The sequence below is a fragment of the Castor canadensis genome, chromosome 16 (assembly GCF_047511655.1).
Source record: "Castor canadensis chromosome 16, mCasCan1.hap1v2, whole genome shotgun sequence".
NCBI lineage: Eukaryota > Metazoa > Chordata > Mammalia > Rodentia > Castoridae > Castor > Castor canadensis.
In genome coordinates, this window is record NC_133401.1 from 41,802,116 (window position 1) to 41,818,235 (window position 16,120).

At 35.4% G+C, this 16,120-nt stretch overlaps 1 protein-coding gene across 7 annotated transcripts in view; it reads right to left on the reverse strand.

Moving 5' to 3' along the window:
- Positions 1 to 16,120, reverse strand: part of Uimc1 (ubiquitin interaction motif containing 1) — a 110,359-nt gene that overhangs the window by 57,513 nt on the left and 36,726 nt on the right. For all 7 annotated transcript variants that reach the window (XM_074058719.1, XM_074058723.1, XM_074058722.1 and 4 more), the window contains exon 3: positions 7,407 to 7,491. In XM_074058719.1, the coding sequence (XP_073914820.1) occupies positions 7,407 to 7,491 (85 nt within the window). The remainder of the gene's footprint in view (positions 1 to 7,406; positions 7,492 to 16,120) is intronic.

A 16,120-nucleotide genomic window follows, 5' to 3' on the forward strand; every position in this document is an offset into this window, starting at 1 on the left:
GTAAATATAAAATATAGTCACATCCTGGAAAAAAGTCTTCTGGTGTGAATTAAAAAATATAAAAAGAATTTGCCATTGCAGGAGTTTGGGCCCAAGTAAAGGCCCACATGTACCTTAGTTAGGTTGGCCTTTTCATAGAACCAATTATTTTGGAGTTTTTCTCTATCAGATGCCATCTGCTCTTTATATTTCTTTCCTCCCACTTACTTTGAGCTAATTAAAATTTTACTCTTAACAATTTAACCTAGGGTTAGAAGCTTGGGTCACTGGTTTTAAACTCCTATTCTTTTCTAATATGATCGTACAAAGCTGTTAATTCCCTGTGACATGCTGGCTTTAGTTGTGTCCCATGAACTTTGACACTCATTATGTTTCCATTTTCATTAAGAGATCATGTCAAGTTCAACTGGGTGCACTGTTTGTCTGGATTCAATTTTAGGGATGCCTTAGCCTTGTTAATTTTGTGTTATTTTTTAAAATATGTTCAGCTACATTTACGCTAGCTTTCTTTTAGTTCCTAGAGAGAGTCAATTATACTCTACTTCAGGATTTTCAAATGTTTTTCCTCCTCCTGTGAAATTCTTCATTCCCATTGCCTGGCTCATTTCTATTTATTCTTCAGAGCTCATGTGAAATATCATTTCTAACCTGCAGATTTCTTTAACCCTCCAGATGAGGCCAGTCTCATTTGAAAAAAGTTACACTTTTTAGCCGGTGCTGGTGGCTCACGCCTATAATCCTAGCTACTCAGGAGGCAGAGATCAGGAGGATCATGGTTGAAGCCAGCCTGGGCAGACCCTATCTCAAAAAAAAAAAGGGCTGATGAAGTGGCTCAAGGTGTCCTGAGTTCAAACCCCAGTACTGTAAAACTTTTTAGCACCTATCAAAATTATAGTGACATAATTATTATTAAGTAATCACTTATTTAATGTCTCTATAAATAATGTCTCTATAAATAATGGTATAATAAAGGCTCATTCTGGTGCTAGATGTTGCCTGTGGTGTGTAGGAACAGGAGGTGTATGAGAACTCTGTACTTTCTACTCAATTTTGCTATGAACTCAAAACGTTAAAAAAAAATGTATTAATTAAAAAAAACTTAAGGTTACCAGGCTAGTAGCTCAATAAACTTTACTTGTTCTATCATAGAAGTATTTGTTATACATTCAACTCAACCTCAAACAAAACATTAGCAAGGACTGGAGGCGTGCCTGGCTAATAAGCAAGAAGCTCTGGGTTCAAACCTCAGTACCACAAATATATCAGCATGCTTTTTTATAAAACTGAAAAAGTGATTCTAAAATTTATATGGCAATACAAAGAATCTAGAATAAGAAAAGCAATCTTTAAGAAAAACAAAAGTGGAGAAATGACCTTGCCTGATAAAACTTACCACAGCGGTCTAAGTACTAATAAACAAATCATTGTAACAACTGACAGAAAACATCCAAATAATTTTCTACAAAAGTGCCAAGATAATCTCAAACAGAGAGGAGTCCTTTCAACAAACAAGCTAGAACAACTGGAAAACTAGAATCAAAATCCTCTAGAATTAAAAATAGGAGAATACCTTTATAATTCTCCTAAAAATAGGAGGAGAGCAAAGATCTCTTAGACAAACCCAGAAAATAAAAACAAAAATTAAAATCTTATACTTAACAAAGTCACTACTAAAAAAATGAGTTTGGCAGAATGGGTCAAGTGGTGAAAGCTCCTGCCTAGCAAGCATGAGGACTGGAGTTCAAACCCCAGCGCCACAAAAAAAAAAGATAAAAGAAAATGAATAGGCAAGCTCTAGACTGGGAGAAACTATATGTAATACTACCAGGGAACTCTTATAACTCATTAATAAAGACAACCCAATTTTTAAAAAGAGGCAGAAGATTTATGGAGACATCACAAAGTAAAATATGCAAATAGCCAATGAACATTAAAAAAAAGTGCTCATTAGTCATCAGGAAAATGCAAATTAAAACCAGAATGACCACCTGGAGGCTAAGGCTAGAGGAGCAAGAGTTTAAGGCCGGTCTGGGCTGTAGTCTTGCAAGGCCCTGTCAAATAAAACACCAGAATGGGATACTGCTACACACCTAGCAGAACAGATAAAATTTAAAAGACGGACAACACCAAATGTTGTTAAGGCTACAGAGAAAGTGGGAGCTCCCTGCTGTAGGGAGTTACCAATTTGTTGTAAAGTTAAAATATATCTACTATGACTCAATGAAGAAAAATATGTCTACAAAATAGTTTATGGAAGAATGTTTATAGCAGCTTTATAAGTAATAGACAAAAACTGGAGCCAGGCATGTGGTGGTGGCAGCTGTACTCAGTACTTAGTAGGCTGAGGTAGGAGGATTGTGAGTATGAGGCCAGCCTGGACACACAGCAAGATCATATCCCCCAAAAAACAAAACAAAAAAAAAAAAAATGCAGAAATATCCCAAATTTCTATCAATGAAAAAATGGATTTTAAAAACTGTGGCATGTTCATACAATTAATTGCTTCTCCACAATTAAAAAAATAAAATCAATGAACTTCTAGTACACTCAAGAGGATGAATTCCAAAATCACGATAGAGTGGCCTAGCATGGAGTGTCAGACACACAAAGGGCAATCACATGCAGAGTGCACTGGGGCACAAGTCACACCAAAGAGCAAAAAGAGCATGTACACTGGGAGGGCCAGAGCTGGGGATAGAGTTTAGTGGTTAAGTGTTTGCCTAGAATGCTTGAGGCTCTGGGTTCAATCCCCAGTACTGACAAAAAAAAAAAAAAATCAGAAAATGTTTCTTTCTGGAGACGTACAGATGAGAGGTGAGGAAATGATTAGAAAGGGACACCAGAAATTCTCCAGATCCTAGATTTGAGTGATGCTGTAGCAATGATTTTCGGAATTCACTAAATAACACAAATTATATTTGTTTTTAAAAGCCAACAAAAACTATTCTGAGAAATATTTTTAAAAACTATTTTCATGTCAAAGAATATTTTATTCCCTCTTACTTTATGATGTAGAAATAATAACATTGCCTATTTTTTCCTTTTTTACTCAATTTTAATATTTATCCAATCTGTATGGATCTCTTTCTTCACAAATCTCCTAACTTATTAAAGTCTTATTTAAAGCATTTTAAAATAATCCATTTTCAGAGGCTAGGAGCAAATGTATCTCTCCTCACAGACACACCAAATTAAACAGCTATTCTCACACCAAACTTCTTCCACAAAAGCTAAGAAAATTAGGACTGGCAGGACTGTGTATATTTGCTTACATCAACACCTCATGAACATGAAGAAATGGAACAAGGAGAGTCTGAGGTGGCTGGGAGGGAGAGCAGTGAGAGCAGCCGCAGTGGCTGGGATCCCTAGCCAGACTGGCCTGCTGTGCCAAGGGGACCTTCCAACCAATGGGACCAGTACCAGTCACATCACAGAAATTCGTGAGTCATAATAGAGCCCTAAGGACCAGCATAGTCCTGCCGCTAGCCACAGGTACATCTGGGAACTCTTGGTGCCAACTTGTGATCTCAGAGAACGTCAGCAAACCCAGAGTCCAGCACTGCAGTTACTAATTTGTCCAAAGAACAACCTGAGGGGCTGGAGATATAGCTCAGTGGTAGAGTGCTTGTCTAGCATGCACAAGGCCCTGGGTTCTACCTCCTGTACCTCAATTAAAAAAAAAAAAAAAAACAAACAACAACCTGAGAGTTGGCAGGGGTCTGGGGAATGTGGTCTTCCACCCACCACACACAGGTCAAGTGGGTTGTAAAACCAGAGTCTGGGAGGTTAGGAGCCTCACCCCTGAGAGCCAGCAAAGAACTTAATTTTAAAACCACTTTTCTGTACTGGGTCACAGCTCAGGGCCTTACAGTCACTCTGCCATGCAGCTATATCTCCAACCCAGACAGCCTCTATTAGCTTACAGTGTTCAGACCTTTAATAATAATAATGAAATAATAATAATATTTCTCTGGGAGCAAAAGTAGTGAGAGGGGGGAGAGGAGGGAGGGAGGGAGAAAGAGAAAAAAGAATAAGAGGAGAGGGGAGGAGAGAGGAGGAGAAGAAAGGAGGAAGAGGAGGAGGGGAGGAGGGGAAGAGGGAAGAGGTGGAGGAGGAGAGGGGAGGAGGGGAAGAGAAGAGGTGGAGGAGGAGGAGGGGAGGAAAAGGGGAGAGAGGGAAGAAGAAGGAGGGAGGGAGGAAGGAATGAAGGAAGGAAGGAGGAGAAAGAAAGAAGATGGGAGGGGAAAGGACAGGAGGGAGAGGTGGAAGAACAAGATGAGGAGAGGAGGAAGAAGAGGGAGGAGGAAGCAAGGGAGAAGAAGGAGAGGAGGAAGAGAAAGAAGCTAAGGCTGGGGGAGCGGCTTAGTGGTAGAGCTCTTGCCTAGCTTGCAAGAGGCCTTGGGCTTGATGCACACACACGCACACGAAAAAAGGTAGCTGTCAAAGCAATAGCCTAAACTCCTATCTTAAAGCAAAGAAGAAAACACAACAAATTCAACCTTAAGAAACCAGAAAAAAAAATGAAATAATTTTTTATTGGTAGCTCAGTACCAATAAAATTAAAATAAAAAATAAAAAGTTAGTTCTTTGAAAAATCCTACAAAATTCACAAGCTTTAAGCCAGAGTGAGCAAAAAAGAAGAAAGAAAACTCAAAATCAGAAATGGAAAAAAAGAAATAAAGCTACACATAAGGGAACACTATGAAAACTGTGTGGCAATAAATTAGATAACTTGGACAGTACAGACAAACTGCTAGAAAGACACAAACTATCAAAACTGACTCAAGAATAAACAGAAAATCTAAGTGGAACTATAGTAAGAGATTAAATTGGTAATAAAAAAATTATCCACAAACAATGGACAGGGACCTGATGGCTTCAGGGTGAACTTTGCCAATGATTAAAGAAAAATACCAATTCTTTACAAAGTCTTCCAAAACTCAGAAGATGAGGGAATACTGCCCAACATATCATGTAAGGCCAGTATAAGCTGATACCAAATTCAGACAAAGGTATCACAACAAAACTAAAGACAATATCTCTTATAGATGTAGATACAAAAATTCAAAAACAAGAAGTCTGGTGGAAGCCCTAAGTTCAAATACCAGTACAACCACAAAACATTAGTGATAATATATTAAAAAAATTCACAACATTAATACCAGCAAATCAAATCCTGCAACATATAAAAAATGTGACACATTGAAAGTCAGATTTATCCTGGGAATGGAAGGCTGATTAAACATATGAAAATTGACGTGTAATACACACCAAATCAACAAAATGAAGTACAAAACCCACTTAAAACATCTTAATAGATACAGAAAAAGCATTTAACAAGATTCAATACTCCTTCATGATTAAAAAAGTTTTAATGGGTCAAAATGGTTTATATTATATGTATTTGGGTGAAATTCTGAAAGAACTTTTTTAATGAACAATAGATATTGCAGATATTCCTGCAAAGATGATACACAAATGGCCAATAAGGACATGAAATGATGTCCTTACTGGCCACTGGAGAAGAAAAGCTAATCAAAGCCACAATAAAAAAATAATAAAAAAAAATTTTAGCAAGAACAAAAAAAAAAACCAGAAAAAAATGAAAAACAACAAAAAAAAGAAAAAAGTAGAAAAAAAAAAAAGAAAAACCACAATGAGATACTACTTTACACCCACTACAGTGGACCTAATTAAAAGTGGAAAATGAGTGCTGATGGGGATGTAGAGAAATTGAAGCCCTATATACTGCTAATGGAAATGTAAACGGTGTAGCCACTTTAAAAATGGTCTGGCAATTCCTTAAATGGATAAATACAGAGTTACCACATAACTTAGGAATTCCACCCCCAAGGTACATACCCAAAATAAATGAAAAAATATGTAAGATTTGTACATACCCTAATGTTCACAGAAACATCAGGCATAATAGCAAAGGAAAAACAACACAAATGTCCATCAAATGACAAATGGAAGAAGAAAATGATGAACAGCAATGTAATGAACTACTACTTGGCAATGAAGAAATGATATATACAAAGCCATGGATGAACCCAGAAACATTATGCTAAATGAAAGAAATCAGTCCCAAGAGACCATGTAATATCTGATTCTATTTATGTGTAAGGTCCAGAAGAACAAACCTATGAAGAAAACAGTCTACTGAAAGCAACTACCTAAAGAAAATAATAATATAATTTATGTTTTATAGCACTAAAAGGAAATATCGCAAAAATAACACAGTAGGATACAAAGGAATTGAAGCATATACCATGCAAAGTCTTCAGACATAAAAATATGTAACATTATCTAAAGGTGACTGTGACTAAGGAAATCTGTACACCATAAATCCTATAGCAACCACTTCGGATATATTTTGAAAGACAATCAGCCAATAGCAGAAATAAAATGGAGTCAAAATAAGATTACGAAAATGAACAGAATAAAAGAATTTAAGCAAATTATCTTCTAAAATGGAAAATTTTAATCCAACCACAGCAATAAAATTATATTACTATAAATGGCCTAAGCAAAACAATTAGACAGAGAGTGTCTCACTGGATTGAAAAAAAAAAAAAAGCACAGTCCAACTAAATAAAACAAGTAAAGCCTACTTTTAAAGATCTAGAATAACAAAATAAACCAACTATCAACAGTATACAAGGGAGTCAAATCCTGAACCATCAGCTACTAGATTATTGCCTTTCAAAAAGTAATTATGTCAATAATTCTCAAGAGTGAAAGTAACTTGAAAGCATAACCATAAAGATAACTATAACTACATATAATGCAATAATTTGACAACAAAAAATTATTTATGGTTAATTTTAAGTCTGAAAATTTTATTTTAAATCACCATTTAACATTAGAAAAAGCCTTGTTTATCTTAAATCAATTATTTTAACTAGTTATCCTGCAGCATTAACTCAAATACTTGAATGTTTCATATCACATTAAAATGCAAAAATAGAATTATAATTAAGTAACTTCATAACTGAGTAACAAACACACAAGAGAATACAAAACTTCCAACAAAAGATTCTAATGGCAAAAATGGTAACAGGTACTGTTTATCTGAGTCACACTACTAAGTGAATTTCTAAAGTGTTATTTATTAGAAGCATTTTATTGATGAGAAAACAGGTAAGCTGACAGCAGTGACTTGCCTAAGATCTACATGTAAGGGATAAATCAAGGATTCAAGTCTAAGAGTGCCTACCCCTAAAGATCACATTTTAATTTCAACACTCTCCTCTAACAAGTAGGTATAAGATGTAGGTAACTATATAAGCAACTTCTAAAATTTTAACAAAATCCAGAACAAACAAGATGCATTACATCCTTATTTAGAGAACTCGTTTTCCTAATGAAAATACTATCAATTCAACCCAAAAATGAAAACATACGTGCAATTTTTCTTTTAGCCAAGCATTTTGCTCTATTCGACTGTTTTGTCTTCATTTTCTGTAATCCATTCTCCTCCTTTGGTTCCTGTTGCAAAAAAGAAATATGATCAGGATGCTACCATTGAAAATAGTAATTTCTCAGCTGGTGAAGTATCTCAAGAGGTAAGAGTGCCTGCCTAGCAAACATGAGGCCTAGTTCAAACCCCAGTGCTGCCAAAAAAAAAAAAAAAAAAAAAAAGTAATTTCTCTATTCCTCTATATCTCCTCATAGTTAAGAGGCCTCCGATCAATGACTATTATAAATGTACATATAAGACACCAGAAGGTTCTCTTTCAGTACAAAAAGGAAAAACAGATAAGATTTGGAACCAATAAAAACATAAAAATAAAAATGTATAATATACTGGCATAGTTATCTGTTACATACACAAAGTCACATTAAAAAAAAAAAATGGCCAATCTCCAAAATACCAGTAGCAATCTACCCAAAATCAAAGAAGTTTCGTTCAAGGCTTAAAAACCAACAATAATATTTAAATTCACTGTATATTCATTTACGTTAAATCAGAATTTGGTCACTGGTTAGTGAAGAAAAATATAAAGAAGGTAAATGAATTCTTTAGAAACAAAAGAGAATCAAGTATACCAACCCCACCCCATGTCAAAATTTAATACGGAGCATCGAAGAAAGACCAAAAAGCAGGTACAGATGGTTTGTGCCTGTTATCCTAGCTACTTGGGAGGCTGAGATCAAGGCCAGCCTGGGCAAACAGGTTCACAAGACCCCATCTCCAAAACAGACGTCCAGAACAAAATGGGTTAGAGGCGTAGCTCAAGCAGTAAAGCACCTGCTTTACAAGTGCCTGCTTTGGTCTGTGGCCATACCACCCTGAACGCGCCCAATCTCGTCTGATCTCGGAAGCTAAGCAGGGTCGGGCCTGGTTAGTACTTGGATGGGAGACAAGTGCCTGCTTTGTAAGCATGAGGTCCTGACTTCAAACCTCAGTCCCACCTTCTCTTCCCCAAAAAAGAAAATAAATCAATGACATAAAGAAGAAAATACAAAAAAAAAAAAAAAAAATCAGTGAAAGCAAAAGTGTAGGTCTGGATTAGAGGTGTGGCTCCAGTGTTAGAGCACCTGCTTTGCAAGCATGAATCCCTGAGTTCAAAACCCAGTTCACCAAAAAAAAAAAAAGAAAGATTGCACCACTAGTTTTCAAAAAGTTATTAAGGAAATATCATAAACAACTTTATGCCAACAAATTCAGTAATGTAGTTGAAATGGATAAATTCGTTGAAAGGCATGGAGGAAGAAAAAACCTGAATGGCCCTATTTTTTAATGAAATTGAAACTATAGCTAAAATCATTCCCACGAACAAAATATCAAGCCCAGAAAGCTTCACTGATGAATTCTATCAAAGCATTTAATGAAGAAATAGTATCAATTGTACTAAAATTTTTCCAAAACAGTGAAGATGATATAATTCCCAACTCATTCTTTGAGACCAAAAGGGGCCCCAATATCAAAATCAAAGATATGAGAAACTCTCAACAGATAAACAGAAGCTATTAAAAAAAAAAAAAAAGAACCAGGGCTAAGGGTGTGACTCAGTAGCAGAGCTCATGTTTGAATGCGTGAGGCCCTGGGTTCAATCCCAACTGTACGCACATACAGGCATGCACACTTATGTCTGAAAAATACAATAACCAAAATAAAATATTCACTGAATGGACTCAACAGCGAAAGTTTAGAGGACTTGAAGATACACATCACCCAATGTGACTAACAGACAAGAAAAGACTTAAAAAAAAAATAAAGGAGACTTGGGGCCACAGGACAATATCAAAAAGTCTAAAATTCACATCATCGAACCCTTAAATTAAAGAAGAGAGTATGGCACAGGAAAAACACTCAAAACTCCCAAAATCTAGCAAAAGAAATTAACTCAAATCCATATTGAGACATACCACAATCAAAATGATGAAAATCAAAGATGAAGAAAAAACCTCGAAGGCAGAGGCTAGATATAGAAGAAAGATCAAGTAATCCTTGTGAGAACATATGCAGGCTAGAAAGGAGTAGCACATTCTTAAAATGTTGAGTTACATGAACTATCAACCCAGAATTCTATAGCAAGCAAAATATTCTTCAGGAATAAAGGAGGTTAAGGTAATTCGCCAAGCAGACTCAATCTTAAAAGAAAAGCTAAACAAAGTTCTTCGGGCTAAAAGAAAAAAAAGAAAATCAAAAGCCACTTCTTTAAACAGATCAAATCAGGCATGGTATGCATACCTGTAATCCCTACGATCAGGAGGCTGAGGCAAGAGGACTGTGAGTTTAAGGCCAACCTGGGCTACACAGTGAGATCCTATCTCAAATCACTTTGGTTAATTAATTAAAAGAGCAATAGGGCTGGGAAACACCTCAGTGAGAGAGCTCAACGACCAGCACAGCAAAAGCAAAAAAAATTTTAAAACTTCTTAACTAAAATGTTTAAAAACTAGTAATGATAAGATAAAAATACCAATAAAATTGGTAAATCTCTAGCCAGACTACAAGGAAAAAAAAATCAGGACATGAAAAAGGATAATTATTATAGACCTGCAAACATCAAAAAGATAATAATGGAATTACTACAAAAACTGTACACACACAAATTAGAAACATTTCTTGAAATACAAATTACCAAAGCTTACTCGAGAAGAAACAGCCAGAATAGTCCTTGCATCTATTAAGAAAGAAACTGAGTTACTAGTTTAAAATCTCCAAAACTATAAATTGCATACTCCAGAATTTAATTGTAATGCTACCGCTAAAATACAAAGACTTTTAAGAAAAGTCATCATAAATAATACACCTACCAGGCGCCAGTGGCTCATGCCACTCAGAAGGCAGAGACCAGGAGGATTATGGTTTAAAGCCAGCCCTGGACAGTTTACAAGACCTATCTCAAAAAAAAAAAAAAAAGAAACCACGAAAAAGGGCTGGAAGAATGGCTCAAGTGTAGGCTGAGTTCAAACCCCAGTACCTCAAAAAAAAAAAAAAAAAAATAGGTGAGCTGGGTACCACTGGCTCATGCCTGTATTCCTAGCTGCTCAGGAGGCAGAGATCAGGAGGATCAAGTTTCAAAGTCAGCCTGGGCAAATAGTTTGCGAGACCCTATCAATCAAAAAGAGCCAATACAAAAAAGGGCTGGTGGTGTGGCTCAAGTGGTAGCAAGCATGAAGCCCTGAGTTCAAACCCTAGTACCAACAAAAAAAAAAATTGAGGAGGTGAATATGATCAAAGTACATTATGTCAGATATGAAAATATCACAATGAAATCCCTTTGTACAATTAATACATGCTAATAAAAATTGATTTAAAAAGAAGTACATCTAGAAAAGATGCATGAGTTTTCAAAGGTCAGTTGACAATTTATACCCAAATTCCATTTTTGTCATGAAGCAGCTTCATGAAAAATAAGAATGAGGCTGGGGACATAATTCAGAGGTAGAGCACTTACCTAGTGTGTGTGTGAGGCCATGGGTTCAATGTCTAGAATTCCCCCCACAAGAAAAGTAGTTAAAAAAAAGGTAGTAACAGTTATCATATTTACCAAGTACCAGACACTTTATATACATTACTTCATTTAATTCCTCCAAAACACCTGAAGAGAAAAATATCACTGACTCATTTCATAGATGAGAAAAGTGAGGCCCAAGCAGTAAGGTCAAGAATAAAAACAACTTTGTTCAACTATAAAACTACAAATAACCCTCTCTTTTCCTTTGGATGCTTTAAATATATTGTTTTGTTTGTTTTAACATGAAAGAATGTAAGAGGAGAAAACAACAGGGTTCCTGTCCACAGATGTCAGTTAACTTTATTCATTGCCAGGTTCAGACTATATCCTGAACATCTGCAATGATATCAGCTATCATTTACTGAAGTTATCACTGTAGGAAATTTACTTATTCCTACTCCGCAAAACAATCCCATAGACCATTACTAGTTTTATAGATGTTGTAATGTAATGTAACGTTTTACAAGAAGTTGAGAAAGGTCACACAGTAAATGGCAACACAATGGGAGGTTTGCAAAAACTTGTTTGTTCTCTTAGGAGCTTGAGAGAATAAGAGCTTCACCTCAAGTAATGTTACTCAGAAAAACAAGTTATGTCAACCCAAGTTCTAATTATGTCAGACTTATGCTACTACCTTCACATTTAAAAAAATTCTCTCTCTCTCTCTCTCTCTCTCTCTCTCTCTCAATCTCTCTCTTTCCCATCTCAATGCTTAGAGATGGAACCTAGGGCCTCACACATGCTAGGCAAGTGCTCTACCACTGAGCTGCACCCCAGCTAGGACATTTTCTTAATGAAATATTCAAATAAATAAAGCAGCACCAACATGTAGAAAGTAAAGCAGATTATTTTTTGAGAGTGCCCGCTAGTAAGTGCCAAGCACTATGGACAGATATTCTCCCCTCCAGAAAAGTCATGATTCCGAAAACCACAGTGACAAACAATACTACAGAAGCGAGCTCAAGAGATTGCTAACTGACCCAGTCTTAGAAGATCTGCAGTGATAACCACAAGAACTGATGCCTAAGATGAAGAACAAACTGAAAAGCATTGTGGGCAATGCAAAGGTCAGAAGAAATATGAAATAATTCATTTGCTTTACAACTTACAAAGCCAAACAATGTGTTCCCTAAAATGACCCTACCAACTACCTCACGTAGCAATATGGGGGAAAAAAAAAAACTTTAAAAAAAAAGTGAACAAAAATACATCATTAGAAGAACATAAAGGGGGGAAAAGGGAGGGGGCCAGCAGTGGGGGCAGAAATGGCCCAAACAATGTATGCGCATGAGAATAAATGAATAAAATTTAAAAAAAGACCATAAAGTATATATTAAAAATCAGTTGTTAGCTGGGTACCAGTGGCTCACGCCTTTAATTCTAGCTACTTAGGAAGCTAAGATTGAGAAGATCATGGTTCGAAGCAAATAGTTTCTGAGACCCCATCTTCAAAATAACCAAAGCAAAATGGACTAGAAATGTGGCTCAAGCAGCAGAATGCCTGCTTTGCAAGAGCTAAAGCCCTGACTTCAAAACCCAAGCACACCAAAAAAAAAAAAAAAAAAATTCAAATTAGTTGGTAGCACAGACAGTTTTAGGGGCAACTTCTAGTAAATGAGGTAAATAATTTCTATACTATTTCTTTTTTTTTTTAGTGTCTTTTTTTCCTTTTATTTATTTATTAGCATGTTATAGCTGTACCGGATACACTGTAGCATTTACAAAAGTGCTTACAATATATCGTAGTTAGTCACCTCCTTTGTTCCCCCCTCCCACTTTCTTACAACAGTTTCAGTAAGTCTCAATGTCCCTTTTCCATACATGAATACATAGTACTTCCACCATATTTACCCTCTTTCACCCTTTCCTTATGCCCTCCTCTCTCCCACTGGTACCAACCCCTAGAAAGGACTTGTTTTACCTTCCTATTCGTCATTTTTTTAAAAAGACATTTTTTTATTTCTATACAATTTCAGCTGTGTAGAACACAGCAAAAGATGAAAAGCTTCTCTGTATTACAGCATAACTATGATACCAATCTGATGAAGGCAATACAAAAATAAGAAAGAAAATTACATTAAATTTATACCACCAGGAATATATACATACAAAACTCCTGAACAATACATTGAAAAAGTACATTCAATATTATGTTAATGAAATATATCACAACCAAGTATGATTTATTCCAGAAATGCAAAGATGCTCCATTAGAAAATGTAGTCATGTGATATATATTAACTGATTAAAAGAGAAAAATTACATTATCTTGCAAAATAATGAAAGGCATTTGATTAAATAGTATTCCTAAAAATACTAATAATAAATAAGCAAAGAATATTTCCATAACATAAAAGTAGAAATATGAAACAAAAATCAGAAGTATTCTAATTAAACTCAAGATCAAGCTGTGCTCTGTAACTGATAATTATTTTGGTATAGCCAATGCAATGAAGCAAGAAAAAAATAGGTAACATCATTAACAGACATAAATTACTATCTAAAATGTCCAAGATAAATGATGGAATGATTACTGCAAAAATATGGGATTAATGAAACAAAATAGAAAATCCAGATTAAGACTCACTTATAAGCAACACTTTAGTTTACAATAAAGATAAAATTTCAAATCTCTGGAAAATGGATAGATTACTGGAAAATGTTGGTAGAAGTATCTAACTCAAGTTTTTCAAAGCATAAGCAGTGTTTAGAGATTCACATAAAAGTGGTTTTCAAAAACTAAGGATAAGCATGGAAAGGTAAAACAATAGTTATGACCTTTTGATGGGTAGAAAAGGAAGCAAGGGGAGAGGGACACACTAAGAAAAGACAGTTCTCAAATGGGGAGTACAAGTTGTCCATATTATTCTTTAAAATTATGTGTTTACACTTATGCATGATCCTGTACTTATGACAAATTTTATGTATGTGCTGCTATAGAAAGCTCTCCCAAGAAATAGTAAAAAAAGTCAACGTTTTTGTAGCATGATTCCATTCCTATAAGAATCTGTATTGATGGTATATGCATAAAGATTTTTTTCCTAGAGGGACATGAAATAAATTATTGCCTATGGTTACATTTCATTAAATGTACACTGTGGTGCACACCTTCATTTTGCATCTTTCTATTCCATTTTGTTTTTAATATAAATACAACTACTTAACCTATTTGTGTGTATGTACATAACATTTTTATTTTTCTTAAGATGTAGATTCAAGTAGTAGAATTTATGGATTGTTTTGTTTTCTTCATTTTTTTTTTTTTAATGTGACTGGGGTTTGAACTCAGGACTTCACATTTACAAAGCAGGCTCTTTACTGCTTGAGCTACACCTCCAGTCTTCTTCATATTTTTATACAGTAAAAAAAAAGTGTTATTATTTAGACCTTAATATAAGGCCTAAAACTTTGAAACAACTAAAGGAAGTAGTAGGAAACACACTGGATAGATAACGACTTCCTAAGTAGAACTCTCTTATTTGGCTCAGCAAATAAAAGAAAGGATGAACAAATGGGACTGCATCAAACTAAAAACCTGTACAGCAAAAGAAACTGTCATTAGACTAAAGAGAATGCTTACAGAATGGGAGAAAATCTTTACCAGCTGTTCATCTGATCAGGGACTATTTTTCAGAACCTACATGGAGCGCAAAAGAACTCAACTCCCAAAGAATCAACAACCCAGTGAAGAAAGGAGCACATGAATTGAATAGGAAATTTTCAAAGGAAGAGGTACAAATGGCTAATAAATACATGAAGAAGTGTTCAACTTTCCTGCCATAAAGGAAATGCAAGTCAAAACTACGCTAAGATTTCATCTCACCCCAGTCAGAATGTGTTCCTCAAGAACACAGACAACACAAATGTTGGCGAGGATGAGGCGAAACAGGAACTCTTATACACTGTTGGTGGGAATGTAAATTAGTACAACCAGTATGGAAAGCAGTGTGGAGATTCCTTAGAAAACTAAAATAGAACTGCCATATGATACCACTCCTGGGCATATACTGGAAGGAATATAAGTCAGGGTACAATAGAGACACCTGCACACCCATGTTTATTCATAATAGTGAAACTATGGAAACAACCCACATGCCCTACAACTGATGAATGGATCAAGAAAATGTGATATATATATATTAAAAAAAGTTTTATTCAGCCATAAGGAAGAATGAAGCCATGTGGTTTGAAGTAAATAGATATAATTGGAGGGTATCATGTTAAGTGAAATAAGCCAGGTTCAGAAAGACAAAGGCCATGTTTTCTCTCATATGTGGGAGATAGACACAATATAAACACAAGCAATGTTATAAAAAACAGGTCACGTTAAGGGGAGATCACTAATGGGAGACGGAGGGTAAAAGAAGGAAGTTAAGAAGGTGAATATGGTTGATGTACTTTCTATATAAGAATGAATCACAGTTTGAAGCCACCCTGGACAAATAGTTCATGAGACCCTATCTCAAAAAACCCTTCACAAAAATAGGGCTGGTGGAGTAGCTCAAGATGAAGGTTCTGAGTTCAAGCCCCCGTACCACAAAAAAAAGAATGAATATAGAGCTGTTGGAGTGGCTCAAGTGGTAAGAGTGCCTGCCTTGTAGAAGCATGAGGCCCCAAGTTCAAACCCCAGTGCTGCCAAAAAAACAAAAAAAAAGAATACAGAATTTTTAAACCTGTTGAAATTACCATAAGAAGGGAACTAAGGTAAAAAGGAGAAAAACAGAGGGGATGAAGCAATTCAGGTTACAATATATATACATGGAAACGTCATAATGAAACTCCCTGTATAGCTATCTTAAACAAAAATGCTTTTTAAAAAAACAGAGAATAGGAAGGTAAAACAGGTCCTGTCTAGGGGTTGGTACCAGTGGAAGGGGGGAGGATATAAGGAAAGGGTGAAGGAAGCTGAATGTAATGAAAATATTATGTACTCATGTATGAAATGGAAAAATAAGACAGGTACAAAGTATTCCAGGAATGAGGGTAGGGGGGATAAAGGAGAATCATGGAGGGGATGAATTCAACTATAATATATTTTAAGAACTTTTGTAAATGACACAATGTACCCCAAGTACAACAATAATATTATTAAAAAACAGTAAAAAGTTCCATCTTACTGATTATTAAAAACGTTACAATACATAATT